This window comes from Nothobranchius furzeri, chromosome 6 (genome assembly GCF_043380555.1).
Source record: "Nothobranchius furzeri strain GRZ-AD chromosome 6, NfurGRZ-RIMD1, whole genome shotgun sequence".
Lineage (NCBI taxonomy): Eukaryota > Metazoa > Chordata > Actinopteri > Cyprinodontiformes > Nothobranchiidae > Nothobranchius > Nothobranchius furzeri.
The window spans coordinates 24,776,770-24,804,427 of record NC_091746.1 but is presented as its reverse complement, the minus strand read 5'-3'; the positions used below and the strand labels follow the sequence as shown (position 1 = coordinate 24,804,427).

Here is a 27,658-nt window from a genome sequence, read left to right as displayed (position 1 = left end):
CGCTTCTTCACCCCTTTATCACACGTGTTTACTGACTGGTGCTGGTGAGGAGTGTGTGAGTGAGTGAGTGAGTGAGTGTGTGTTTGAGTGCTGATCGACCCCAACAAGCACAGCACGCAGGAGAGGAAGGAGCCGGCGAGTGGATGGATGCCTTTTGCAGACTGAGTGGCCTGGACCCGCTGTGGGTGAGTTTATGATGCGTTCACTGACCCAGAATCACATTTCTTTATGACTTCTGGCTCAAATATTCACACTGAGACCATTTCTCTATTAGAGAGGCTGCTACAACTTATAGCTGATTTTAAAATGACATTTATCTTAAAACGTGTTTTGGTCTGGATGACAAGAATCAGATGTGATTCCTTTGTTTCCTCGCTGATGTTGTTGTGATTTTCCTTGGAAACACACATCAGAAAGGCTTTTCTGTGACAGAATGCCAATCGCAGGGATAGTATGAAAGTAGCAGGAGTTTGGCATTTATGTGCAAAGAAGCCCACCACAGCATGCATCAGCCATGGGTTTCAGCCTGAACATGACAGCCATTGCGACCCATCGCCCCGCTCTGTGATTTAGTTCAGAGAGATGCTGAGCAGAGAGAACGGCACACACCTGAGTGAGCTGCGGTGGCTGGAAAGCTCCTGCATGTTAGCAAACCTCCACATTCTGGATCCCAGCTCAGAGAAATGGGAGGATGGCTGCGATCCAGCTGGAGTGGAATACAACCAGCTAGCACATGTCTTCCCCTCCCTCCCTCTTTTTGTTTCTGGGTCTCATTAAAGGCTACTGTGTTTGTTTTTGCTCCTGCAAAACAATGATCGTCAATCTGTTTCTGAGGAAAGTGAACCCCGCGTCATCTATCTGCTTCTCTGTAATCTGTACAGCAAACACGCCGTGTTTTTTGCGTTCGTTACGACCTCCACAGTCAGCTGGATGTCGGAACAGATGTTTTTTGTACCGCTTGGACTGCTGTGTACTTTGAGTCATTAACTGAATCAACCTTTCACATACTTTTGAAACAGGCTCGGGCCGACTCTCACAGCCTCAGGTAGTTTTTGGGAAAACACTCTGCTAAAGGTTCCAGGGAATGGTGCTCCTACTCAAACGGGAATGTGAAGAAGTCCAGATATTAGGGATTTGGGAATTCAGTCTGCACAAACTTGTGCATAGGTCCTGCACAAACTGCAGTGGTTTCTGAGAAAAATGTATAAAGATACTGCAAGAATCACGACTTGAGCCAAAGCGGCATCAAGCACGGTTTCAACATGTCACTCTTTTTTTTTATTAGTGGTCAAAAATAGTCTGTGGTTGCGACAGAAAACGGCCAAAAGGTAACTGAACTTCTGCCCTGTTTGCTCTGCAAGCACACCGTGTGGATGCTTTTAAAAAGAAGCCAGTTTGGGAGGAAAGCTGTGTTTTTACTGTAGTTTTCCACTTTAGCCCAGCCTGACCTGTAATTTGAACAACACGACAAAGTGAAACTGGCAGAAGAGTGACTGACACGTTGTGAAATAACCGTATCCTTCCTTCATACAAGCCAGACGCTCACGTTTAACTGTTTTCGCAGAACTTTGAGCAAAAACACGCGCTCATTTAAGTCATTTTTAGCACCCAAAGGCCTCCACTTTCACGTTTCTGTGCTCATCCAGCAAAAGCCAACGCCATGTAGCAGCTGCTGCACAGGTTCACTGCGACCACTTCAGCAAAGGGCGAGAAACGGGAGAAGAAATGAGCAAAACTCAGCAGGAAGTGCTTAGAGAGGGTTTGACAGTTTGGACCTATTCATAAAATCACTCTGAACATCTGACCGCAGGAGTCGGACGGGACTGTGAAAGCAGCCTCCCACTCGCTGCCTCTCCGAGATTTATCACCTAGGGGGTCTCAGTCTACGTGCAAAACTGCGTGTTCATTGCATAACCTTTGCTAAGGGCGAGTTTTCGAGATTTTGTCACCATGTGGTTAGATTAAACTAACTGTTCCAGGCTGTAAATGCTGAGTCAGTCTTTCGTGGCTCCAAAGACACCGACCAGCACCGGTTGAGGGTAAACGCTGAAGCTGAGAGCTGCAGCATCAAACCGCCTGACTCACCTGCTGCGGTTCACTCGTAGCTCTGTGGGAGGACGACTGTTACATAACCGTCCTGCAGCTGCCACCAGTTATGGCCACTCTTTCTTATCCCAGTTGGGACTCTACCAGCAGGACCAGACTTCGCTGCCATGCAGGAGGTTTTACACCACTTCCTGTGGTGACTCGGCGGGGCAGTCTCGTTAGCACAGCCAGACACCCTGCCCCTCATTAGGCAAGTGAGGTAATAAACAAGGGAAGCAAGAGAACAACAAAGCAATTATACCCCCCGTGTTTTCTTTCAAACAAAGAGAACATAACCTGGCTCCGCTACAAACCTCAGTCACTAGCGCCTCGCTACTTGTGATGCAGCTTTAAAACCTTTACAGACGTATTTTTCCACTTTTATTTGAAGATTTGTCAGAGACGTGGTCAGGCGAATCCCAAAACTGTCTCAGCTTTTGGTAAAAGAAGGCCTCTGTTGGAACTGGACACACACTCACACACACACACCTTCTGTGGTTTCACTCCCGACTGGCTTGTAGGACCAAGTCTGGCTTCTCTCGACTTCTTGCGTTGCTCCCAGTAAAATACAAAAGCAACTTCACAGTTTGACTCTGACTCTCCTCCTGGTCTAAACATTTTATCTGTGTTTTTTTTTTTTTCTGATTGTTGCAGGACTGGAACCGCACGTGGTACACAGCCAACCCCGACCTAACCCAGTGCTTCCAGAACACCGTGCTGGTGTGGGTTCCCTGTATCTATTTGTGGTTGTTGGTTCCTTTCTACTGCCTTCACCTCTATTGCCATGACAACGGCCGTATTCGGATGTCCTGCCTCTGCGCGGCCAAGATGGTGAGGCTCCCCCTTCTCTGTAGTAATTTTGCATCATTTTTCAAGACATTTCTTTTACAGAACCCTTTGCTCTACAGAAGTCTAAAATGTTCCTGTTGGGTTTTAGGTTTTGGGTTTCCTACTGGCCTCGTTTGGTTTCGTTGAGTTCTTCTACATCCTGCTGGAGAGACGCCAAGACATTGAGCATCACATGGTCTTCCTACTGAGCCCCATCATTCGCAGCATGACTGTGGTGAGCTTAACTCCTTTTCGCACATCCACAACAGTCTGAATAAGATTTTGAAGCGGACAAGTTATGGAAGACTCCCTTTTTGCATGCAGCCATAATGGTCTCTATCGCCTCCATAAGCACTCCACATGAAAAAATCTCCTTCATCCATTTTCTGACGGTGCTCGGTTTTAGGAATTACATGCCCAAAACAAGCTGTTTAAAAACATTCCCGTCTGTGACATCACAAACGGGGAAATTAGCATAGGTCCACCTCTCATGTGCAGGAAAGATCTGCTACTGGAGAGATGAGCAGCTGGGGCAGCAGTAGCTCAGATGGTAGAGCGGGTTGTCCAATTATCGGAAGGTTGCAGGTTCAATCCCTGTGCAGTGCCTTGGGGGGTTGTAGAACCCAAAGGTGCTATACAAATACAGACCATTTACCATTTACTCTGAGCCCCTCCCAGTTATCGGAGCCTCTCAGCTGATAGCAGCCTGAGCAGAGAATAGGTGGGCGTGGCCAGCAACAGCTTGTTTTTTTTAAAGAGACAGAGCCCTGAAACGGCTTTATAAGAGAGGGCTTTGGTGCACAGAACTTCCCAAACATGTTTGTATCAGCCAAAGAATTATAACCTTAGAGAAAAAGCCATGACATGTCTCCTCTGGACCAGCGTAACGCACGACAATCGCACTCACCCGATGTGGGTGCATCACGTGTGCAGAAAGTGTTGAGCTCAGCATGATTTGAGGCAGAAATTACACTTTTCACACCCTTACTATGTTTCTCCGGGTAAACTGGGAAGTCTTGGAAAAATGTCTTGCTTTATCCTGGTTCGCGTCACCGTGCAAAGACACGAAAGAACACACACGGTGTGTGTATGTATATTATGTTGGCCAGACACTCAGGTGCAAGGATGCATAACCAGGGGAAGGCTTATGGTGTCATGGGCAATGTAAATATTGCAGTGCCCTGTAAACACTGCACCTATTTGACAATCACTCATCAGGGTGCAGAGTACACAGGTATTGACATCAGCTGATGTTTGATGTGTGAGGAACGCGTGAGTAAAGTTCCACACACAAGGGAAACCCACACGTCTGAAGTGAAGTTTTCAGATATTTAAAAAGAAAATACAAAATATTCTTTTAAAACATCAAACTTGTTTTTTCTTGCGTGCAAAGTTTTTAAAATAGCGCAGAGTTTGTGCTAGCTAGGCAGTCGCTCTCGTAATGAGTGTTTGTGGGGACCAAGTAGGTGCTTTGGTGAATTATGTGCTTTAATGCAAAGCAAGTTCATCTGGCTTTTCTCCAGCCCTTTTGGTTTTTCTTACACACACACACCCCACCAATATGGAGCTGATGATATGCAATTGTAGTCTAATTACACAGAAAGATTGAGTCTTTTTATAGGTTACAGGTGTACAGTTGGACAGCAGGTCTCAACACCAAGTCTTTCTCTGACATTGTTAACTTCTGACCAGAACTGTACTTAAGGTGCCGCGTGTTTCACTCCAAAGAAAGACTAATAGATGGATCCAGTTTTCTCCTGACTCTGACCCCCCTGCGGCTCTAAAACAAACGTGTTAAAGGGTTGTGATCTCCATCAATACTCGACCTCTGCAGCTTCAGAGCGTCCCCGTAAAGATCTTTAATCTCAATAATCTTCCTCATCATCTCTGGACTCGAACCACGATGAACTCGTTGACCTGCTCGTTGACCTGAGTCAGGGTGGCACGTGGGCTGGGATACACAACAATATTTATAGAAAACAGGGGCTGGTGTGCAATCAGAGAAATGTTTTGTGGAACTTGTTGATGGAAAGGACTACGAACGTTTCTCCAAACATCGATCCTACTCATTTTCAGGAGATTTGAAAGCATACTTAACTTGTATGAGTGGGTAGAGCTGGGGAGGAGTGCAGCCTAACTTGGGTGGCACGGCAAGTTAAAATGTTGTTTATCTTCGTCGAAGGAGTGATGCATGCAGAAGGGAACGGCTGTGATGGTTGTGTCGCTGCGCCGACTGTACAAAACGTTCTCTTTCTGCAGCGGCATAACGGTGCTGGTCAGTCTCTGCTAAAGCCAGACAGATTTACCCACCTGCGGTCTCCTCAGACGCCTGAGTAAACACCAGCATGCGTTTGGATAAAAGACATCTCTTGTATCGAGAGATGCGTCTCGAAAAAGATTGTTTATTTAAAGGATGTAATTTGTCACAGCAGGGGGGCCAAAACAACAGGCACCTACTAAATTAGGGAAGAGTCTAACTAATCTTTTCATTGACTTGCCACATTTATCTTTTTATTTTCTCCGATACCGCATGTTTCCTGCAGCCGTGGACCAAAGTCCTCCTGCCGCTCTGATCGATTCGTTTCCCGTCAGCTGAAGCAGAAGCACGGGAACACTTATGGTCCAGACTGAATCATGACGTCAAGCGCCCCGAGATGGTGCAGTTCCCATCTAATTATAAGGTTTAATTCAGGCCTCGGTGTTGTTGTTGGCCCCACCCACTGATTTATAGAAACAGATGGGATGATTTTTGCAACAACAGGCAAGTTGGAGCAGGAGGCAATGAGCAGGATGGTTGTTCACCTCATTGGTGACGCGGCGCTTCTTAAAGGCATGGGTCAGATCCTTTCAAATGTGTTTCTGTGAAGTTTTACATCATCGTGAGCTTCACATGGTTACTCTGGAATACCGAGGCAGGGTTGCAGCAGAAACGAGCTGCAGCTTTTTGTCAGATTTCTGCCCAAATTGCCCAAACAAAGGTGAAAAACAGCCTCTGCATGAACTACTGTGAAAAATTTGAGACACTTAGCAAAAGTGCGAATGACAATTGGATGTTTTTATTTTTAATTTATTACAAAGACAGAAATACAAGAAATGCGTGAATAATTAGAAAAATATTTGGTTTTACGTCTTTGTTTGGGTGAACCCAACACTGTAAAATCCCATAGATACGACTCTGGGTTTCGGCCTGGTTATTGTCTAATGTGTTTAAAAGTGAGTAACGTTAGGAAATAAAACTCATTTTCACTTTTCAAGCCACAATATCGAGACCTTTCTCCACAGCCAAAAGCTATTGATGCAAAATAGGTTCCAGTTTAAAACGGGACACCGGTGTGGCTCTTCCCAGAGTTCCCAGTGTGGTTCTCATCCTAAGACCTCGATCCGCTTTTCCTGCTGGCTGTGAGGAGCTGCAATGGCAAAGGGACGTCTCACTCGGCTAACCACTCAGTGGGGGAGCGATAATTGTAGCTCGCATCAATCTGCTCGAGTCTTATGAGGACAAACGGCTGTTTCCAGAAACAGAATCAGTTGTTATTTTGAGGAAACGTTGTAGAACATTTCTAAAGAAAATAAATTTACAATAATGCAAGTTGTGTTTGTTTTGACTAAAGTTCATCAAATTGCAAAGTCTCCAGCAGCAAGGGAATTCCCAGAGATACATCAGATACACATCCATCATCCATTCATCCATTTTCCTCCGCTTATCCGGGGTCGGGTGGCGGGGGCAGCAGCCCAGGGAGGTCCAGATTTCCCTCTCCCCAGCCACTTGAGCCAGCTCCTCCGGGGGAATCCCAAGGTGTTCCCTGGCCAGGTGAGCGACATAGTCCCTCCAGCGTGTCCTGGGTCTTCCTTTAGGTCTCCTCCCTGTTGGAAGTGCCCGGAAAACCTCACCGGGGAGGCATACAGGAGACATCCTAACTAGATGCCCGAGCCACCTCAACTGGCTCCTCTCGATGTGGAGGAGCAGCGGATCTACTCCAAGCCCCTCCCGGATGACCGAGCTTCTCACCCTATCTCTAAGGGAGAGTCCAGAGTCCAGACACACTCCGAGATGCTTAAACTCCTCCACTTTGAGCAGGAACTCATCCCTGCCTGGAGAAGGCATCCTACCCTTTTCCATGGTCTCGGATTTAGAGGAGCTGATTCTCATCTCAGCTGCTTCACACACATAAATCAAAAATAGTCCACCATGCAGAAATATAAAAATGTTTCTGTGACATTAGTTGATCCAAGAAAGATTTTTCAGCTCAGTTAAAGTAGGACAAAACAAAATGACAACTTGGTGAGCAATACCTGACCAACAAACCAAACCTTTTACCACAAAGCAGGTGAGAAAGTAAAGAGAAAACCTTCATAGTGATGGAATATTAAACGTTTAGCTCAAAGAGGATGGAAAACATTTTTTTGGTGCTTTAGTGGGTGCTGATAGTCTGTTTTTAATCCAAGTCTGGTTGTTTTTGTGTGTTTTTTTTATAAGATTCTGGTCCTATGCATCATCCAGTTGGAAAGAGTGAGAGGCTGTCGCTCCTCCGTGTTCCTTTTCTTGTTCTGGGTCCTGTCTGTTGTTTGTTCTCTGGTGCCACTCAGAGCAAAGATCCAGCTTGCCATAGATGAGGTAAGTAAAAGCTAACACCACTGCAGCATTTAAAGTAAAACACTGCTGTCAGCCACTGTTGCAAGCTCCGGTTAGGATTTAGGTGAAGGTTTGGTGCAGGGGCGGATCTACAAAATTATTTTTGGGGTGGTAGAAGAGGGGCAAACATTTTTCTAGGGTGGCAATACATATATACACACATATTTAAGCTGTATGTATATATATATGTATATATATATATATATATATATATATATATATATATATATATATATATATATATATATATACAGCTGAACAGCTGAATGCAGCAGTTTCCATGTTGCTCAGCAAAACAATGTACAAATTCATCAAGATCCAAAGATTTTGCCCCTTTTGATTCAATGCTGAGTACAGCCTAGCTTGATTTTTTGTTGTTTTTCTCTGCCAAAGCAGACTGCAAATAGGTCTGTTTTAGCTTGAGAGTTGAAAAACTTAGATTTTTCTTGAATTCATAGCTGCCAGCTGGGGTGGCGGCACGGGTAGCAAGGCTTTCTTTTAGGGTGCCACCCTATGCCACCCTTGTAGATCCGCCCCTGGTTTGGTGAAACAAGCTGCCTCCTTTAATGAGAAAACTACGACCTGCATCTGAGTTCATTAGGATTATAATCTGGCAGAACTGGGCTTCCGTGAACTGGATTTATTTCCCCTATCAGATTAATTTGACCTGACACATAAACATGACCCTGGATGTGAATCTGTTTGAACTCAGCGACCCTGCAGAGTCACACCAGGTCTATTCCTACCCATCGTCTAGACACGCGACTCCAGCAGCACAGCTTGAGCTACACCCTGTGACCCTGTGAGTTTTCGTCCCTCCCTCCAGTTTTAACCAAGGTGACCCAAGGTTAGCACAAAGTGTTGGAGGATGACACTGCCAATTCTGGTCAAGCCTGTGTGTTTAAGTGCTCCCTTTCTTCCTGTGTCTCCTGTCAGACATTGCAATCATTGTTCTCTGGGTAGGTTAGCGCACACAGCCCAGGGGCAGTCACATTTGCATTTCTATAAAAAACTCACTCATGCATCCATATTTCTGTTTTATCGTTCTGAGCGTGACATTCCCACACTGCTTTGGGGGGAGTAATGATGGCCCTGGGATAAATGCTGGTGAGACATGGCAGCCCAGGGTCAGACCAGAGAAACGTCAGTGCCGTGTTTATGGGCCTACACTGCTGTAAACACGGCCAGATGAAAATCCATGCATCCACACATGATGCAAAGACATTTACAGTTTAGATGCAGAAGTTTTCATTTCATACAACCACAGACGTGCACACACAGGAAGAGCAACTCCCATATTTATTTCCCCCAGCTTGTATTTCTGGGTCTCAGTTTCTTCTGCAAATAATATGTTTTATTGCAAATCCTGCTAATTGTGGGAACTTGCAATAACATCTATAAAATTATGTTTTTGTCAGTGGAATAGTTTTCTGCAGAATGTGGCGCCTTTTTTAAACTAAAACCACAAACAGAAAAGGGAACTAATAAAGAAGTTTCTGCCACAACCAGGAAAAAAGTGACGAAAGTGCATTTTATGAAACCTTTTTATTTTTATCATCATTTCACGTGCAGTATAATCTCACCTGTGGGTGGGGTTTTACTTGTTATTTTTAAGATGATTGGTCACTCTGAGTGATGCAGGCTGAACATGAGAATAGTCTCCTACACCGATCTCCTGCAGTAGCTTCTGATAGAAAACAGACGGTGAAACTCTAGGATAGAAAATCCTGACAAATCTACGTCACGCTGTCACTAACATTCATGGACTCACCCATCTGGACTCACGACGGGGAAGGCTGTTGTTGGTTTAGCGTCCAGGAAACAGCAGAGAACGTCTCTGTTAGTAGAAGCTAACTGTTAGCATTAGCAACTCCACCACACAGCAGAACTCCTCCAGGCTTGTGCTATTTATGGAGATAAAACATCAACGTTGCAGAGCAGTATCACATATCAGGAAGTCTGACTCCACATCCTGTCGTCTGAAGCTACTTCCTCCTCCAGCTGGATTGTCCCTGCTGAAACAGGAGCGCCTGAGCTTTTCCCCCCAGAGTACGACTTATGCATCCATTCCTACTGGAGACCTCTGCAGATGCATTAAAAACAGAGTAAAGGACCTCTTTACGCTGTTTTTGTTTTGTCATCATTTTCATCGTTCTGTTCAACAATCCTCTTTTCTAAACATTATGTTTCACATACTTTCTAGTCACCAGGTGAAAATGTAATATTAAATCAAAGAATAAGTCAAAGATTTAAAAATTCTCATCAACAATCCCAGAATATGAAAAACCGGTCTCTTGGAGGTGTGACTCAGCAGCTTGTTTTCTGACTCCGTGCATATTCCTGTCATGACGTGGGTTCATCAAACAGACATGATAAAGCCTGTTACTCATTTTATCTCATTTATGTGACACCTATGAAGACCGTAACTAGCTCACATCGCCGCTTCAGCGCTCCAAGTTGACAGAGTTCGTGTTTACGGACTCTCGGCTGTTCTTAGCCTCTTGACCTAAATTTTTCTCTCTCACTCTCTGAGCGTTCTGACTTTGTTTGTCTCTGTGTGGCCAGATCCATTTGGACCCTCTGTATCTGCTCTCTGGGCACAACTCCACGCTATTCAGAGAAAGTCGTTTCACTGTTTACCAGCGTTGCCACTTTGAAGCGTACACATACGGCCGCACAGCAGGCCAGCTGTGGCAGTGGTGTTGACTCGGTGGCAAACAAAGCCTGCTGCCAGAACCCACAGTTTCATATGTCAAGAATAACAAGCAGCTCTTATTTTACAGCAGAAAGTCTCTGAGTGGTTAATATTGCAGCTGCTGCCTTTATTGAAAATAAGAGTGCTGGTTTGGAAAACCACAATCTGCCTGATTATAGGTACAAACTTTTTACATGACTGACAGGAAGCACAATTTATTTAACAATATATTTAAATCTGACCCTTAGCCATTATTGTGTCTGTTATCAGTGCACAGAGGCAAGTTGGTGTTTTTGTGATCTAATGTTGTTTATCTTCTTCTATTTTATAAATGATTGAACCATTCTAACCTTTAGGGATGTAAGACAACATCAATACACAAAAATGTTACGATAGTTCATGTTATGATACTCTATCTATATTTTAAAGCAGTGCACAGATTACAATTATTTATTCATTTTGAGAATTGACATAAAAACATTAACTGGAATTTTTGTGAGGTACAACATTAGCTACTTCTGCTATGGCAACAGTTTTTCCCCATGTCCTGTTAAGCAATCAGTAAGTTCTTGCTGCAAGTGTGTGTGTGTGTGTGTGTGTGTGTGTGTGTGTGTGTGTGCCACCTTTTATTGGTGTTGGTAGTTTAGCAATAACGATTTTGCTTCATTTTTACATTATTTTAGACACATCTGCCGATATCATTGAGTTACAACCAGTCGGGGCCATTCTGTGTGTGTACACCAGAAATTGTCCGGCCTGCTTTACTGGAGATGCTCATGCCAAAAAGTTACGCAAAATTTTTGCGTTTAGACAGTGGAAACTGTATCTAATGTATTGTGAAATTTATCATCTCCTGAGTATTGTGATATTTATCGTATCGTCTCCCTGTATTGTGATACTTATCGTATCGTCTCCCTGTATTGTGATAGTTATCGTATCGTCTCCCTGTATTGTGATAGTTATCGTATCGTCTCCCTGTATTGTGATAGTTATCGTATTGTCTCCCTGTATTGTGATATTTGTCATCTCCTCGGTATTGTGATATAAATCATATTGCCAGATTCTTGCCAATACACACCACTACTGATCTTAAATTATTTAAATGGCTCTGGTTTTGATGTTTCAGTTAATTCAGAGATATTTTCTGTCACATTTTATTGTGTGCACTTAACCATGAATTGTGCCAGTGTTTGTTAAATTCAAAAGTTTGTAATCAGTGTTTAATTCCATAGGGGATCACATCCGATATTGTACGATACCTCGCCTTCTTCTCCTACTTCACCATCCAGCTGGCCCAGCTCTTCCTGTGCTGCTTCGCTGACCAGCCTCCGCAGGGAAAACCCATCTTGGAAAAGGTAGGCAGAAGTGAACGTCTCCCACTTCCGATAAAAACATGCATGAATGTCCGACACCCAGGAAGACAATAATGCTGAAGCAGCTGTTTTGTGGTTTTTGAGTTTTGTTGTCAAGGCTTTTGCCTTTTGGAGGAAATGATGTCATTCCCCTCCGCCCCTCATTCCTCTCACACATAACAACTTCCTATGACAGAAGTGTGTGTGTGTGTGTGTGTGTGTGTGTGTGTGTGTGTGTGTGCGTGCGTGCGTGCGTGCGTGCGTGCGTGTGTGTGTGTGTGTGTGTGTGTGTGTGTGTGTGTGTGTGTGCGCGCGCCCCCGCATGCCTTTATTATGCCTCACTCACTTGTGAGATAACATTGCAGATGCTTTGACCACACAGCAGAAAGACCATTAATCCAAACCTCACCATACCATCAGACATGAGCGTGAAACTGTCTGAAAACCCAAAATAGCTCGTTGACACCAGGCAGCTGACAGGTGAATGAAAATGAGATCCTAATCAATCAAAACAGCGTGTGATATGATGTTTTCATAAACGGCTGGATCTGGAAAAGTCCCTCACACAGTCTTGGTTGGTGGTGGGGGAGCCCTGAGGGCGCACAAGCCACAGTCTGGCGTGGCGGACGCACCCAGTGGTGTGTCCTCTGTCCTCCTCCTCTCTTCCCAGCACTCTGGTCAGAGTTCCACACAGAAGGAGAGGAAGTGGACAAAAAGCAAGAGTGACGAGAAGAGTAAACACCCGGGTAAGGGGGTGGAAGGGTGGAGAAGATGTCGCGAATCCCGTGTTAAAACACAAATCTTCAGGACGTGTGTGTGTGTTTCCACCAGCTAGACAGTTTATGATGACACATTTCCACTCCATCTGCGCTAAACCTCGAAACGTCATCTTCACCCCGCGCCAACACACTCGTCTCTTTTTCTTCTGTTCCGTGAGAGTTCGTCTGCTCCCTACGCTGGACCACCTGAGGGTTCCTGGTTGTTTACAGACATTCATGCTCCTGAACACACACACCCCTCACAAACACATTGGTGGCCTTGTTGAGGTCCTGAAACCCTTAAAACACTTTCAGTGGTTGAGCTTTTTCCTTGGAAAACAACTCATAGTCTGGTTTTTCATCTGTCGCAGAATCCCTGTCCTGTGAGAGATGCCTCGTTCCTGTCAAAGATTCTCTTCTGGTGGTTCACTGGGTAAGATGGTTCTTTAAAACCTCTCATTTTTAGGCACGGCATGAGTCACTTGGGCCTGAGTTTGGACTTGTTTACAATTACGTTGATGATCTGGTGTGTGAGTCATCCCTCGTGCTACCTCCCCAGGCTTGTTGTGAAGGGTTATCGCACACCGCTGGAAGCAGAGGATCTCTGGACCCTGAGAGAGGAAGACACATCAAACAAGATCATCTCTGAGCTCCAGCAGAACTGGACGGCTGAATGTGCCAAACTTCAGAAGTGAGAAAGGAAGATTAATGCTCCTTTGCAACATTGCACTTAGATGTCTGATGCAGGGGCGCCTCCAGAAAATTTTGATAGGGGTGGCCAGATGGGGCCAAAGAAATTTTTGGGGTGGCACACCAAATAGGTCCTTGTGGTAACTCTGGTTGAGTTTAGTCTGTGGCGATGTGCTGCATTGCGCCTTTATTCGTTTTTATTAAAATAACACTACGTATCCAAAACATTTAACTTACATTTTACAACATTTTAGAAAAATACATTTCAGTTATTAAAAATGTTATCGCAAATTTAATTTAAATATGTATTTTTTAGGTTAATTCACCTGTTGCTGTGTTCACACAAAAAAACTATGGAGATAAAAACTTTTTTAAAATGGTGAGCAGCAGAAACGTGTATTTTTCTTTATTCTAATTATTTCTTTACTCATTAATTGTAATATTTATTTTTGTTTTACAATTATGTCTTGAATAAACAAGATCAATATTTGGTTTGACTGAACATTAATATGATTTGTTAACACTGGCTTTTCCTGGGAGGGTCAGCAATTTTCTAGGGGTGGCCATGGCCACCCTTGGCCACCCCTTGGGGGCGCCCTAGGTCTGATACGGGGAGCTTTCAAGGAACTTTTTGGAGTTCTCCTCCAGTCACAACTTTGTTTGCCAAATGTCGGCTAACGTGCGTCAGGAAGCGAGTTTTTTCTAAACCAACAGAGCAGTCCAACGTTTTAATGAGAGCATTCATGATCTTGTAAAATGTGACAATCTTCCTTTGCAAACACCTCTCAAGTTTTCATGAATTAAATTTCCATGACTTTGTTAAAAAACAGAACAAACCCCTCATGAATCTGCAGGAGAGGAAAACGTGTGCAGAACATGCAGCAGCTGCCTTTCTCGTTCCTTTGGGTTTATATTAAAGGATCTTTAATCCATCATGATTCTCTCGCTATTGTCACAGCCTGACAACCAAAGCATCAGCTGCATGTATGTTGTCTCGTGTTGTGGCTCATCGGCACGCCGCCTGATGAACTGAAGACATGAGCAGAGCCAGGTTTAACCGCTGTGATCCAAATTCAGGATTTCTCGTCTTTCTGAGTCATCCAAATAAAAACTGGCAGCAGAAAGTCTCTTGAGGACATTTGGGTCACTCCGAAAGCCGCGAGACACTTTTAAAGCCTGTTAACACGATACAGCGCTTTGAAACACTGATCATCATGTCAAAGAACAAAACTTTCCACGGCGGTTCGTAAATTCTTTTGTTCATCAGCGATGGTAAAAATAACAGCAGTTTAACCGCAGCCTGGTTGATTTTTGAAGCCTACAAGCTGCATGAATGCGTCTGACCCCGTGGTTTCTCCCTCTGCAGGCAGGAGAAAGCCCTGGCCTCGGGCGCAGCTCTGGGCAGCAGGCTGCCAGACCAGGCTCAGCTCCTCCGGAAGCTGCAGAAGGAGCAGAGCTCTGGCTTCTTCCTGCTCAGGACGCTGGCGCGCAAGTTTGGTCCCTATTTCCTGACCGGCACCTTGTGCATCATATTCCACGATGCCTTCATGTTCGCCATCCCCCAGGTGTTGAGGTAAAAGTCCAGATCTCCTGGGAGCATTGTGATGTAATCCTTGTGCGTATCAGCTTTAGATAAGCCACCAATGTGGCAAACCACAGAGAGCAGAAGACTGCAGGTTTCTATCTTAACCTTGCTGTGTTGACGAGGACACCGTTGATGTGTTTATCAGATACAACTTCAGGTCACTGCGCTGAGGCCCACAGAGTAAATTGCATTGAACATTTGGTCTTTTGAAACCACATTTCAGTCCAAAATAACCTGGGTGCACTGAGGGATTTGACTAAAAACAACGTGTTTTCTGCGTTTTTAAAGAAAATTAACTATTTGACTTGGAAACTTGGGCAAAAAGACCAAATTTTCCTTTGAGCTTGTAATAAAAATAGAAATCCTGGACAGGTAGGTGCTCGGATGGACGATTTCCACCAGGAATCTTCGACTCCATTAAACAAAATCAAAGCCGAAGCTGGCAGCGGTGGCAGCCGGTCACGACTGCCTCGCCAGCTGCTGCCTCGCCGTCCCACCAATCAGACTGGAATGTTGTTGTTCATGCACAGCACCGAGTGCGTGGAAGTGTTAATTACAGTCATGGAGCTGTGAGCGAGAAGGCTAGACGAGACCGCAGGCTCATGTGCTCCTAAGAAGGACAGACAGAAAAAGAGAGAGGAGACTCTGGATGCTGTCGGACCACAATAAGAGAGCCACAGGCCAAGTGTGAGTGCAGCGCGGCCGCAGGCTGAGCTCTGTTGTGCAACCCGAGCGGACCGGTCCATCAGAAGCCACAGCAGGCTGCTGGTTAAAGGCTCACAGATAATATCAGGCTGGGAATAGATCACGCTGAATGAGTAAACGCTTGCTTTTTAACGTACCTGAGCACAGATGCCTTCTTCGCCCACAGCCTGCTCCTGGGTTTCATGAAGGACGCCGACGCTCCGTTGTGGAAGGGCTACTTCTACGCCACCCTGATGTTCCTACTCTCCTGCCTCCAGTCCCTCTTCAACCACCAGTACATGTACACCTGCTTCACAGTGGGCATGAGGGTGAAGACAGCCGTCATGGGCTTAGTTTACAGGAAGGTGGGTTTAAAAATGAAAAAGGCAACGGTGTCGCTCAGATGACATGAAATACGTCTCAGATGGCTAAAACAAAAGTTTTCTCTCCAGACAAACTTAAAAACAGTTCTCAGCTCTCAGCTGGGATGAGTGACGGTGTGAAGGATTTCAAATGAAACCGAAAGCTGAAATGTCTCTTTTGTTGTGGAATCCAGTCGTTGGTGATAAACAGCTCTGCCAGGAGGACTTGCACCGTGGGCGAAATCGTGAATCTGGTTTCGGCAGACACTCAGAAGCTCATGGATTTTGTGGTGTACTTCAACGCTGTCTGGCTGGCTCCAATCGAGATTGCTCTTTGTCTCTTCTTCCTCTGGCAGGTGTGTTGAATTGTAGCGTTTCCACTTCGCTGCACTCCAGCGAGCAATCTCAACGTGTCTTCTTTCACTTTTCCAGCATCTGGGCCCTTCAGCGCTGGCAGGAATCGCCACAGTCATCCTGATTTTTCCACTCAACGGGTTCATCGCCAAGAAGAGGAGCAAGCTGCAGGTAAACGCGGGAGTCCTGCAGCCCAAACATCTGGCAGGTCATGTCAGCTGGTTGAGATAGTGGCTGCGTGGGTGTTTGGCCTGGATGCTGCAGTCTATCTGTGTCCTTTTGATGTCTGGCCCATTTAATGTGTTTGAAAAACAATGACAGGAAAGGGTTGGGCAGCAGCGAAACATCATTTTTCATTTCTGTGAAAAACAACAAGCAGCTCTGCAAATTAAAACACCAGTTTAATTCAGTTTAATTCTTTGTTGTTTCCTTGTAAGAAAAATCACTAAAATGTAACGAGCAACAAATCCTCGCTGGATTAGAAAAGTTCTGTGATGTTCGGGGAGACTCCGGCAGCAGGGAGGAAAACACATGCTTCGCTTTGGTGTGGTCGTTTCTGCTTTCGCAGTTTGAGCTGACAGGAGAAAACTAAAACAGCCGTTGTCTGGTCAACAGGAGATTCAGATGAAGTTCATGGATGGACGCATCCGACTGATGAACGAGATCCTGAACGGAATAAAGATCCTGAAGTTTTATGCCTGGGAGAAGGCTTTCCTGGAGCAGGTGTTGGGATACAGAGAGAAGGAGCTGAAGGCCCTGAAGAAGTCTCAGATTCTTTATTCCATCTCCATCGCATCATTTAACTCCTCGTCATTCCTGGTGAGAACGCTGCTCGTTTTGGGGTTAGACTGGGAGTTGTGTCTCTGTCTCAGTAGATGTGAGTTGAATCAGCTATCACATTTGTCTAACTTTAAAGATTTCCAAAACACACGTCAGCTAAAGGGTTGTCAAACCAGACTGGGAACGTCCCTTTAGGATAGCAGGGCATTCCCAAAGTCATTCCAGGTTTTCCTGAGGGAGACACACGTTTTACCCAAACAATCCAATCGTTGGATGTTTTTCTCTAAACCCAAAGATCACCTTAACCCTCCCACTGTCCTAATGGGTGTGACTCCGTGAGGAAAGTTGACCATTGAGCAGGGTTGATGGTTTATCGCTTGGGTCCACATGGCAGGGGTGAGGAGTGAGCACCACCTCACCCCTGTCACGTGGACCTGCTGGACCTGACTGCAGCCTTTGACACTGTTGACCATCACCTGCTACTGGAGAGGCTGAGAGACTGGGTAGGCCTATCAGGATCTGCTCTGGAGTGGTTCTCCTCTTATCTCTCTGAGCGCTCCTTTTCTGTGGCCGTCTCCAAGTTTAGGTCCTCCACCTCCTCCCTTACCCATGGTGTCCCACAAGGTTCTGTGCTGAGGCCTCTGCTCTTCCTCCTCTATCTGCTCCCTCCTCAGCACATCCTGAGCTCCTTCAAAGGAATCTCCTACCATCTTTATGCAGATGACATCCAACTGTACATCTCCTTTAAGCCCCATGAGATGTCTAAGCTGCAGCTGTTACACACCTGCTTAATCTATCAAAACCTGGATGCTGGGAGCTTTCTTCAGCTGAATGAAGATAAGGCTGAGATCCTCATCTGTGCCCCAGACAAGCTGGTTCCATAAGTCAGAGACTCTCTTGGTCAGCTTGCTTCCCACACCAAACCCTCCGTCAGGAATCTTGGTGTGACCTTTGACCCAGCTCTCACCCTGGATTCTCATGTCAGTTCTCTTGTTCGCTCTTCCTTCTTCCATCTCAGGAACATTGCTAAGCTGAGTCCCATTCTGTCCCGCTCTGAACTTGAGACAGTTCTCCACACCTTCATCTCCTCACGCTTAGACTACTGTAACTCTCTTTTCACGTGTCTGAGCAGAACCTCCCTGAACCGTCTACAGGTGGTTCAGAATGCCTGTGCTCGGCTTCTGACCAAGTCCTCCAAACACACCCACATCACCCCGCTTCTCCTCCAGCTTCACTGACTGCCAGTCACCTTCAGGGTTCATTTCAAGATCCTGGTTCTGGTCTATAGGGCCTTACATGGACAAGCACCATCTTACATTGGTGATCTTCTTAGTCCCTACACCCCCAGCAGGTCCCTGAGGTCCAGTGACCAAAGCCTACTGGTTGTGCAGCACCAGGCTAAAGACCAAAGGTGACAGATCATCTGCTGCTGTGGTCCCCAGACTCTGGACCTCTCTCCCCCTGAGCCTGAGATCAGTGGACTCAGTGGTCTCCTTCAAAAAGCAGCTGAAGACTCACTTGTTCAAGCTGGCTTTTGTATGACCTTCTTCACCACTCTCTCTTTATTCTGCTCTCCCCACCTATTCCACCTTCCTCAGGATCCACTGATTTCCCTCTTTCCTATTCACTCTCTCTCTTTCTTAACATTTTTTAATCACAATTGTCTATTTTTTGCTAATTTTAAATATATTTTTAACCATTTTCTAAATTCTTTTTTTATATTTTTACAATTTTTGTTTTTGTGAAGCGCCTCGTGATTTTTATCTTGAGAGGCGCTATAGAAATTATATTTTCTTCTTCTTCCTCACGGGGTCACCCATAAAGACAGTGGGAGGGTTAAAGGCGTGGTTCACTCATTTAATCAGCGCATTTGCAGTGGTCTCCAGTAGGAATGAATGTCTTCTATGTCACACTCTGGGGAATAAAAGCTCTGGCGCACCAGTTTCAGGAACGAGAAGTGAGCCACATCAGAGCTGAGCTTCAGACGGCAGGAATTGGAGCCTTACTTCCTGATATGTGGACATCTCTCCTCTGATTGGCTAACAGCAACACAACACTGGTTTTTCAGTGTTCCACACCTTTAATGCGGTCTGCAATTCTCTGTAAAATATCCCCATTCCTCATTTTGTCCTCTTTATGCTTCGTTTATGTTTATTCCTTTAACAAATGGAGCTTAATGCAGCAAACGAGACATCTAATTCAGAACCACTGAGAGACGACGTAAGCACAGTTAGTGGTTTTCGTTCCGTTCTGGGAAACAAACAGGAAGAGGACATCACAGCAGTCTGTCTAAATATCAAAATTCTCTGTAAACTCAACAGCTTCTGTATGTTTTTTTCTGGAGATTGCCTTTGCGATGTTCGGCGTCTACGTGATGCTGGATGACAGGAATGTTCTGGATGCTCAGAAAGTGTTCGTCTCCATGGCAATCATCAACATCCTGAAGACTCCGCTTAGCCAGCTGCCGTTTGCCATCAGCACCACGATGCAGGTGGGAGATGCTCCTCTGCTGTCAGTTCTCCATCCGTGCAATGTTTTCTGTCTACGGCCTCGTTTGAAGACGATCTCTGTCTGTTGCAGGCTTTAGTTTCTCTGAGACGCCTCGGGAAGTACCTGTGCTCCGAGGAACTGAGGGCGGACAACGTCTCCAAGGCCTCTCTGAGCTCCGGTAAAACCTTCAGCTGTAGTTAAGCTCTTGCAACGTTTCAATTTAGCAAATTTGCGCTATTTTGTTCCGCGAAATCACAGCCTGCCGTGACCGATGAACGCAGCCCGCAGGAGGCTGCTGTTTCTAAGTGTGGACTACCACAGCCTTGTATGGATCATATGCACTGTCACTTCCTGGGTCCCGGGCTGACTGGTAGACGCGGGTAATTACAGGATGTTCTCGTTTAGTGGTTCGACTTAAACCACGGTACGAATTCAGACATGTGAATCATAAGGAGTTAAAAAAAACAAAAACTGTACTTCTGTAAGATCTGTCAACACCTCCTGAGACCTCTTGTGAAAAAGCAGCAGATCTGTAATTTACATGATTAGACGAATTCACTAGCGATCACACCCAGACGGCCCTTTGATGAGGAACATCAAGGGGAAACTTTTCTTCTCTGTTTGACACAACTTGCCCTTTGTTAGTAGTTTCCATCGCAGGTTTTGTTCATTTCAGGCTATTTTCTTTACCTTGTTTAGAGGGTGAAGATGTGATTGTGGACAACGGCACTTTCAGCTGGGCTGCAGAAGGCCCTCCGTGTCTCAAAAGGTGGGAATCAAAACCTCAGAGTAAAAGAATCAAAAGCGAGGCTGAAAATCTGCAGCAGAATCACTCGTTGGGTTTGTTTTTGACAGGATCAACGTGCGTGTGCCACGAGGTTCCCTTGTTGCTGTGGTCGGGCACGTCGGCAGCGGAAAGTCCTCGTTGTTGTCCGCCATGCTTGGTGAAACGGAGAAGCGAAGCGGTCAGGTCACCGTCAAGGTGCACAGCTAATGTTCCACACGAGACCCGCTCGGAGGGTGTGGTTTTAATGAATACTGACAGCTTCTCGCTTCTCCCTGGGCATCGTGCAGGGCTCGGTGGCGTACGTGCCCCAGCAGGCCTGGATTCAGAACGCCACCGTCCAGGACAACGTTCTGTTTGGCCGCGAGAAGCTGAAAACTTGGTACCAACGCGTGTTGGAGGCATGCGCCCTGCTGCCTGACCTGGACATCCTACCCGCTGGAGATGCTACAGAAATCGGAGAGAAGGTACGAATGATCTCAGGAGTTTTCGAGAACCGAGTGTTTTTCTAGATGTTTATTATCTTTTTCTCCCGCAGGGCCTTAACCTCTCGGGCGGGCAGAAGCAGCGGGTGAGTCTGGCCCGAGCCGTCTACAGAAAAGCTGACGTGTACCTGCTGGATGATCCTCTGTCTGCCGTCGATGCTCATGTGGGTCAGCACATCTTCGACAAAGTCATCGGGCCTAAAGGAGTCCTTAGAGGCAAAGTGAGTTCCTGAAAAGCAGCCGAGTCGGCCTCGCTACAGTTTAAACCACTGAGAAGTCCTCGTTCTGCACAGTTGTCGTAACGAGAGAGCCGATACTAAAAGCTCGGGTTGATGTTGTGTCGCAGACCCGCGTCCTGGTGACCCACGGCACGAGCTTCCTGCCCCAGGCCGACCTCATCCTGGTTCTGGTGGAGGGAGAAATCACGGAGAGCGGCTCCTACCAGGAGCTGCTCAGCAGACACGGAGCTTTTGCTGACTTCATCCACACGTTTGCGAGCACAGAGAAAAAGGAGAGTTCCATACAGAGAGGTGAGGAAGCGCTTTAGGAATAGATTATGGATTATGTGGTTGAGACGGTGGCTGAAAGTCTTTAATCTCGTTGTTCTTTAGCTGGTTCCAGGAGGTCCAACGCTCGACTCAGCATAGTTGACTTCATGCCGTTCTCCAGAGATCTGTCACAGGAGCAGCTCATTGGGTAAGTGAGCAACAGAAGTACAACAGGACCCTAGCATCTTTAAACAAAGTTAACCTCTGACCCTTCCTTACTGTCCAGGGGCGACACCACTAACACTAACCTGCAAAGCATGGAGCCCGTGACTGAAATGGACCAGGAGCAGGTACCAGAGGACTTGGGGAAGCTGACGGAGGCGGACAAGGCTCACACTGGACGAGTAAGTCCCACAGAGCGCTGCCAAACCCACCGGATCACTGGGTCTGACCCGTACTCACTGTGCTGTTTCCTCACAGGTGAGGCTGGAGATGTACAAGAAGTACTTCAAGACCATCGGCCTGGCCATCATCATCCTCATCGTCTTCCTGTACGCCTTCCAGCAGGGCGCCTCCCTGGCCTACAACTATTGGCTCAGCATGTGGGCCGATGACCCGGTTGTCAACGGCACCCAGCTCGACACGGATCTCAAACTGGCTGTTTTTGGAGCTCTGGGATTTGCACAAGGTCAGCTGGTGGATTTTAAAACTCACACTCAGACCAAACTGATGAACTAGAATGGGTAATGATGACACTGACTGGACATCTCTCCCATCGCTTCAGGTATCGCCATCTTCGGTACGACTGTTGCCATCTCCATCTGCGGCATCATCGCGTCTCGCCAGCTGCACATGGATCTGCTGGTCAACGTCCTCCGATCGCCCATGTCGTTTTTCGAGTGCACGCCTAGTGGGAACCTCCTGAACCGCTTTGCTAAGGAGATCGACGCCATTGACTGCATGGTCCCTGATGGCTTGAAGATGATGCTGAGCTACGTCTTTAAACTCATGGAGGTCTGCATCATCGTGCTGATGGCGACGCCCTTTGCAGCTGTGATCATCCTGCCTCTCGCTTTTCTCTACGCCTTTGTCCAGGTAGACCTTCCCCCCCGGCTATTGTTGGTGTGTGTCAGCGCAACACTCCAACCTGTCGCCTTGTGCTCTGCTCCCAACTCGCTGACGTTAACACACTTAGAGCTGAAATTACGGGAAAGCCCTCAGTGCTCCTTTTTGTTAAAGCTGCTCTTTTACTTTTCCACTGTGGGCCGCAGAGCTTCTACGTCGCCACATCCTGTCAGCTACGCAGGCTGGAAGCCGTGAGCCGCTCGCCCATTTACACCCACTTCAATGAGACGGTGCAGGGCGCCAGCGTGATCCGGGCCTTCGGAGAGCAGTCCAGGTTCATACTGCAGGCCAACAAAAGGGTCGACTTCAATCAGACCTCCTACTTTCCTCGATTCGTCGCCACTCGGTGAGCTGACGCTGTTAGAAATGAGAAGATTGTAAATCATGGAGGTTTTACGTCTTTATGTTGGGTTTATTTTACCAAGGACTCATTATGAACCTTTACTGACTCACTTTATTATATCGTCTGAAGGTGGCTGGCCGTCAATCTGGAGTTTGTTGGAAACGTTGTGGTCCTGGCTGCTGCCATTCTGTCTGTGATGGGGAGAAGCACCCTGAGTCCAGGCATCGTTGGTCTGGCTGTGTCACACTCCCTCCAGGTGCGGTATTCTACCCACGTACACACACACACACACACACACACACACACACACACACACACACACACACACACGAGCATGGCCTAAAGCAGCTTAAATATTGAAACAAATGCTTTTGCAGGTGACTGGAATCCTGAGCTGGATTGTACGATCCTGGACTGACGTGGAAAACAACATTGTGTCAGTGGAGAGGGTTAACGAGTACTCTGATACTCCCAAAGAGGTTGGTCCTCTCTACACACACACACACACACGCACACTGCCACACATTCAGAAGAGCCTTTCCCGTCATTCACGCATCATTTGTTATTGCCTCACACAGGCCAGCTGGAACACAGAAGGCACCCCCTTACCCCTGGCCTGGCCCCAGAGCGGCACCATAGAGTTCCAGGACTATGGGCTGCAGTATCGGAAAGGCCTTGAGCTCGCTCTGAAAGGCATCACGCTGAATGTTGACAAAAGAGAGAAGGTGATTCACCTTGTGGAACAAAAACTCAAAGTTCTTGCCATTATTATGATTTCTGAACACTGAAATGACAGGATGACCTCATGCAACCAGAGAAACATTACTTGGTATATATGTTGTGTGTTTGTGTGTGTGTGTGTGTGTGTGTGTGTGTGTGTGTGTGTGTGTGTGTGTGTGTGTGTGTGTGTGTGTGTGTGTGCATGCATGGAGGATGGCTGCTTATACTGAGCCAGGATCCTCTGGAGGTTTCTTCCTGTTAAAAGGGAGTTTTCCTCTCCACTGTCGCTGCATGCTTGCTTAGTATGAGGATTGCTGTAAAGACTCTGACACTAGTCAGTGACTCGATGCAACCTGCTGGGCTCCTAATATAGGATACTTGTTACTGATTGGCTTAATGACCTGACCTGTACTAGTCACTGTGTGAAGGTCCTTGAGACGACTCTTGTCGTGATTTGGCGCTTTAGAAATAAACTTGAATTGAAAAACCTCGTTTTCCATTTTAAGGTCGGAATTGTGGGAAGAACAGGAGCTGGGAAGTCCTCGCTCGCACTGGGAATCTTCAGGATCCTGGAGGCAGCAAAAGGAAAGATCTTCATAGATGGAGTGAATATTGCTGACATCGGACTTCATGACCTGAGATCACGGGTCACTATCATTCCTCAGGTGCGGTAGGAACAGAAACGGAGCTGGGTTTTTTAAAGATAAACTTCGCACAGCGATGCAAAACGAGCCGTTTACGGCTGAATAATAACTGTTGTTCCTGTGTTTTGATGAGGAATATTTCCCCTGCTCTCTCACAGGATCCCATTCTGTTCTCGGGCTCACTCAGGATGAACCTTGACCCCTTTGACACGTACACAGACGAAGAAATTTGGAGTTCACTCGAGCTCGCTCACCTCAAAACCTTTGTGTCTAATCTGCCTGACAAGCTCAGCTATGAATGCTCAGAGGGAGGCGAAAACCTCAGGTACACAGCCGTTCACGCGTTGCAGAGCTGATGGACTCGCTCGCCATCGTTTCCCTTGTAAGCCACGAATAAGCTGTCATGAAGAGATCTGGTGTGTGATTGTGTCCTTCCCTTCCTCCCCCCTGTCTGTGTAGTCTGGGTCAGCGCCAGCTCGTGTGCCTAGCCAGGGCCTTGCTGAGGAAAACCAAGATCCTGGTTCTGGATGAAGCGACAGCTGCTGTGGACCTGGAGACGGACACACTCATCCAGTCGACAATCCGCACACAGTTTGAGGACTGCACCGTCCTGACCATTGCTCACCGCCTGAACACCATCATGGACTACACAAGGTACCGCAGCCCATCGTTCACGAAGCATTACGTGATATACAGAACAATGAAACATAATATTTTAGTATTACTCTGACTATTTTTGATTTATGTTGTTTCAATATTTAAAGTTTTTGCTCAGAGGACACCATCTAGAGGCAAATATTGTTTAATGCACCTCAAACCCCTTTCCTTGCGTGATTTAAGGTTTCTATCGTATTTTAATGATTATGTCTGATTCTAACGGGTCACTCTGAGCGTTTCATGCAGGCTGAACATGAAAATAGTCTCCTACACCCATCTCCTGCAGCAGCTTCTGATAGAAAACAGACGGTGAAACTCTTAGAAAAGCCTGACAGAACAAACGAGCATCACCGTGCTAGAGTCGTGTTGCTGTCAACCAATCATTGTCATGCTGGGTGGCAATTTCTTGACCCACGACATGCAGAATCACTTCACAGAAACAGGCAAGTGTGTAAAAATGTTTATTTTTAAATGAGGAGCTAAAGGAGAGACGGGAACCGAAGATGCTCAGTACTGGCAGCAGGATTCCAGGAGGAGGTTCTGAGGAGGGAGACAGAGTGAATATCCGGTGGAATAATGGAGATTTCATCTTGAGGCTGAGCTTACAGTTTCTTGGTAGCGGTGAAATGTACAGGGAGGGTTTTTGTCAGGTCCAGGTGAGCAGAGGAGATCCAGAAGGTGAGAACTGATTTATCCAGAGATGTAGGAGAGGAGGTTGATGAGGACAGGTGAGCGGCTGAGAGCGGGCGGCCAGGGGAGGAGGCAGTGTGGTCTGGAGGGCAGGAGTCCGGGTTGGTTCTGGAGATGACGGAATGTGGAGAGAAGCCTGAAGGAGAGCAGGGAAGGACATTCAGGGATTTTTCCGGCGGCAGGTTAACTGGAACGAGATACAAGTACGAGACAGGTTAGAGACTAGAGCTACCCAAACAGAGCAATCATTGTACAATGATTTGAGAAGGTCCCTGTTTGAAACGATCAAGCATAAAAATCCAGATTTGTTCTGGTTATCAGAAGGTGATATGTTAAAGAGCAAGTCGCCCATAAATCAACTTATTTTTTCTGATAAACTATATAAATGTGTGTCTAATCGTGCTGCAGACACGTGTAGTCAATAGTTTAGCACTTTAGTGCATTTTAGTTCAAATGTTAATTTTCTGCCTAAAACTGTCAGTGTTGTGCCGTTGTCAGGTAAAAACTCTGCAGTTGAATTTAAATCTGCCATCGCTATTGGCTAAGAGGTACCCTAGAACGTTAGCTGGTACCATATGATGTCACAATGTCGTTGTGAGCCTGTCTGTGTATTTGTTAGCGGCTCCGCCCTCTCGGTCTGCCAGGCAACAGCATTTGTTGCATTTTTCAAACAGGAAGTGGGAGTGGAGTAAGACTCTGGTAGGGGGTGACTTGCTCTTTAAGTTGGCTTTTTAACAAAGGAACTGTTGTCCTGGTTAAAATTAAAGAAAGAGCTTGCCTATGGAGACGATCTGGACTTTATCCTGTCGCGTGAGCTCTTGTTTTGTAAATGTACGGCCATCTATGGTTTTATTGTTTGTTTACGGTGTCGTATAAGCCCGTGGGGCTGGGCACATGTTGTGCATGACAATTTAAGTAAAATTTATCTAACAACGAGAAATGAGAAACCACCCACAGCTTCTATACATGAGTCCACAATACACACAGTAATGTTTACCAGTGATGCACATCAAAGGTTCTGGAGCACTATATCAGTGTTTTATTATTATTATTTAGCTCATCCAGCTAAAAAAAAGGGCAAAACTAATTTTCTCAGTGCATTTTGTACCCCATTTTTATCCAGATGCAGGAGCTGATAGCTGATGAGTTTAGTGGTAAGAATAAAAGCTGACAAGGCAATGAAAATGAAAAGTTAAATACTTCAAAGACAAAAAGTGATTTCCAAGAAAAACTTAAATTTTTAAGGGGAAAATCCTAAAATACGATATTAATGCATCTGTTTAATATAGGATTTGAGCCTTGTTTAAAAAAAATACCTTTTTACCAAATATCTCATCTACACATCCCAGTAAACCTGAAACCTAGGCATCACCGCTTAGGCAAACTGCACCTAAAGCCTGTTTTTATTCGCTGTGTTGCAGAGTGATCGTCATGGACAGAGGCAACGTTTGTGAGATGGACTCTCCGGCCAACCTCATCTCACAGCGAGGACAGTTTTACAGGATGTGCCTTGAAGCGGGGCTGGTCTAGCTCTCTTAAATGGGGCTTGAATCAGAGGACTGGGGATCTGCTGTACAGATGTGGCACCTTTTCCACGTGTGGCTCGTCAACACATATTAAGTTGGGCTCTTTTGAGCTTTTGAGGCGTCCCAAAACTCTCTCCGTGAGGGCATTGTTGAGGAATTTCAAGAGCAGCTGCTGACGCATGACTTTTATTGAAAAACACACAAAGACACCTTGTCCTCGTGCAGGAAAAGACACTTCGGAAGATGAACACTCAAAAATGAAGCTATGTTTTAATGTTGAGTCTTAAAGCTACAAATGTAAATAGAGCAATGAAGTCATGTTTTCTGTAAAGGCTAAGAACTACAAGAGATCCACAAATCTCTTTAGGGACGGACGTTGTTTTATTTTTACAGTTTTTGTGTGTATTTGTCGATAAAGCACGGTGCATTTTCTGATGTTGTCTCAGGCTTAGACATGTTTACTTACACTTTTTAGCCTTGTACACAAAAAAGAAGAGGCACTTTTATACTTGCAAATTGATAGAAGTCTATTTTTATTCTCATCCCAAAAATTGGGACATGAAATATTCTGACACAAAAACCTTGAAAGGTTCATGCTGGTGAATTCAGGGAAAATGTGTGTGTGTGTGTGTTTTTTTAATGCAGACTTTTAAAATTTGAACACGAGGCCATTTTTAAATGTCAGGGAGGTGGAGGAAAACATTGAAGTAAGCCAAGACATTAGCAATCGTCCAACTATGTTGTGGCTATTGTTTATTTCTGTCAAAGTAAACACATAAAAAAGTCAATGGAGACGTTGCTGGTCAGCTTTAACCTGACACCGGTAGTGAAAACCACCATGAATGAGGAGAACGCCTCTTAAAAACAATGGTGATAAATCTCTACGGGATTGTCTCTGCG

General features: G+C 45.9%; 1 protein-coding gene across 1 annotated transcript; it reads left to right on the top strand.

Annotated features, from left to right (window-relative positions):
* Window positions 1-27,318, top strand: abcc6a (ATP-binding cassette, sub-family C (CFTR/MRP), member 6a). The gene is made up of 31 exons (XM_015970872.3): window positions 1-185; window positions 2,740-2,916; window positions 3,023-3,148; window positions 7,391-7,528; window positions 11,474-11,596; window positions 12,723-12,784; window positions 12,911-13,042; window positions 14,408-14,614; window positions 15,498-15,675; window positions 15,867-16,028; window positions 16,105-16,197; window positions 16,642-16,845; window positions 19,151-19,297; window positions 19,387-19,474; window positions 19,996-20,065; window positions 20,152-20,278; window positions 20,371-20,547; window positions 20,619-20,786; window positions 20,912-21,095; window positions 21,177-21,261; window positions 21,340-21,457; window positions 21,534-21,741; window positions 21,838-22,148; window positions 22,325-22,524; window positions 22,651-22,777; window positions 22,899-23,000; window positions 23,100-23,246; window positions 23,748-23,906; window positions 24,044-24,210; window positions 24,345-24,539; window positions 26,654-27,318. The coding sequence occupies exons 1-31, from the start codon at window positions 144-146 to the stop codon at window positions 26,760-26,762; spliced, it is 4,533 nt and encodes a 1,510-aa protein (XP_015826358.3). The 5' UTR covers window positions 1-143; the 3' UTR covers window positions 26,763-27,318.
* The last annotated feature ends 340 nt before the right edge of the window (window positions 27,319-27,658 follow it).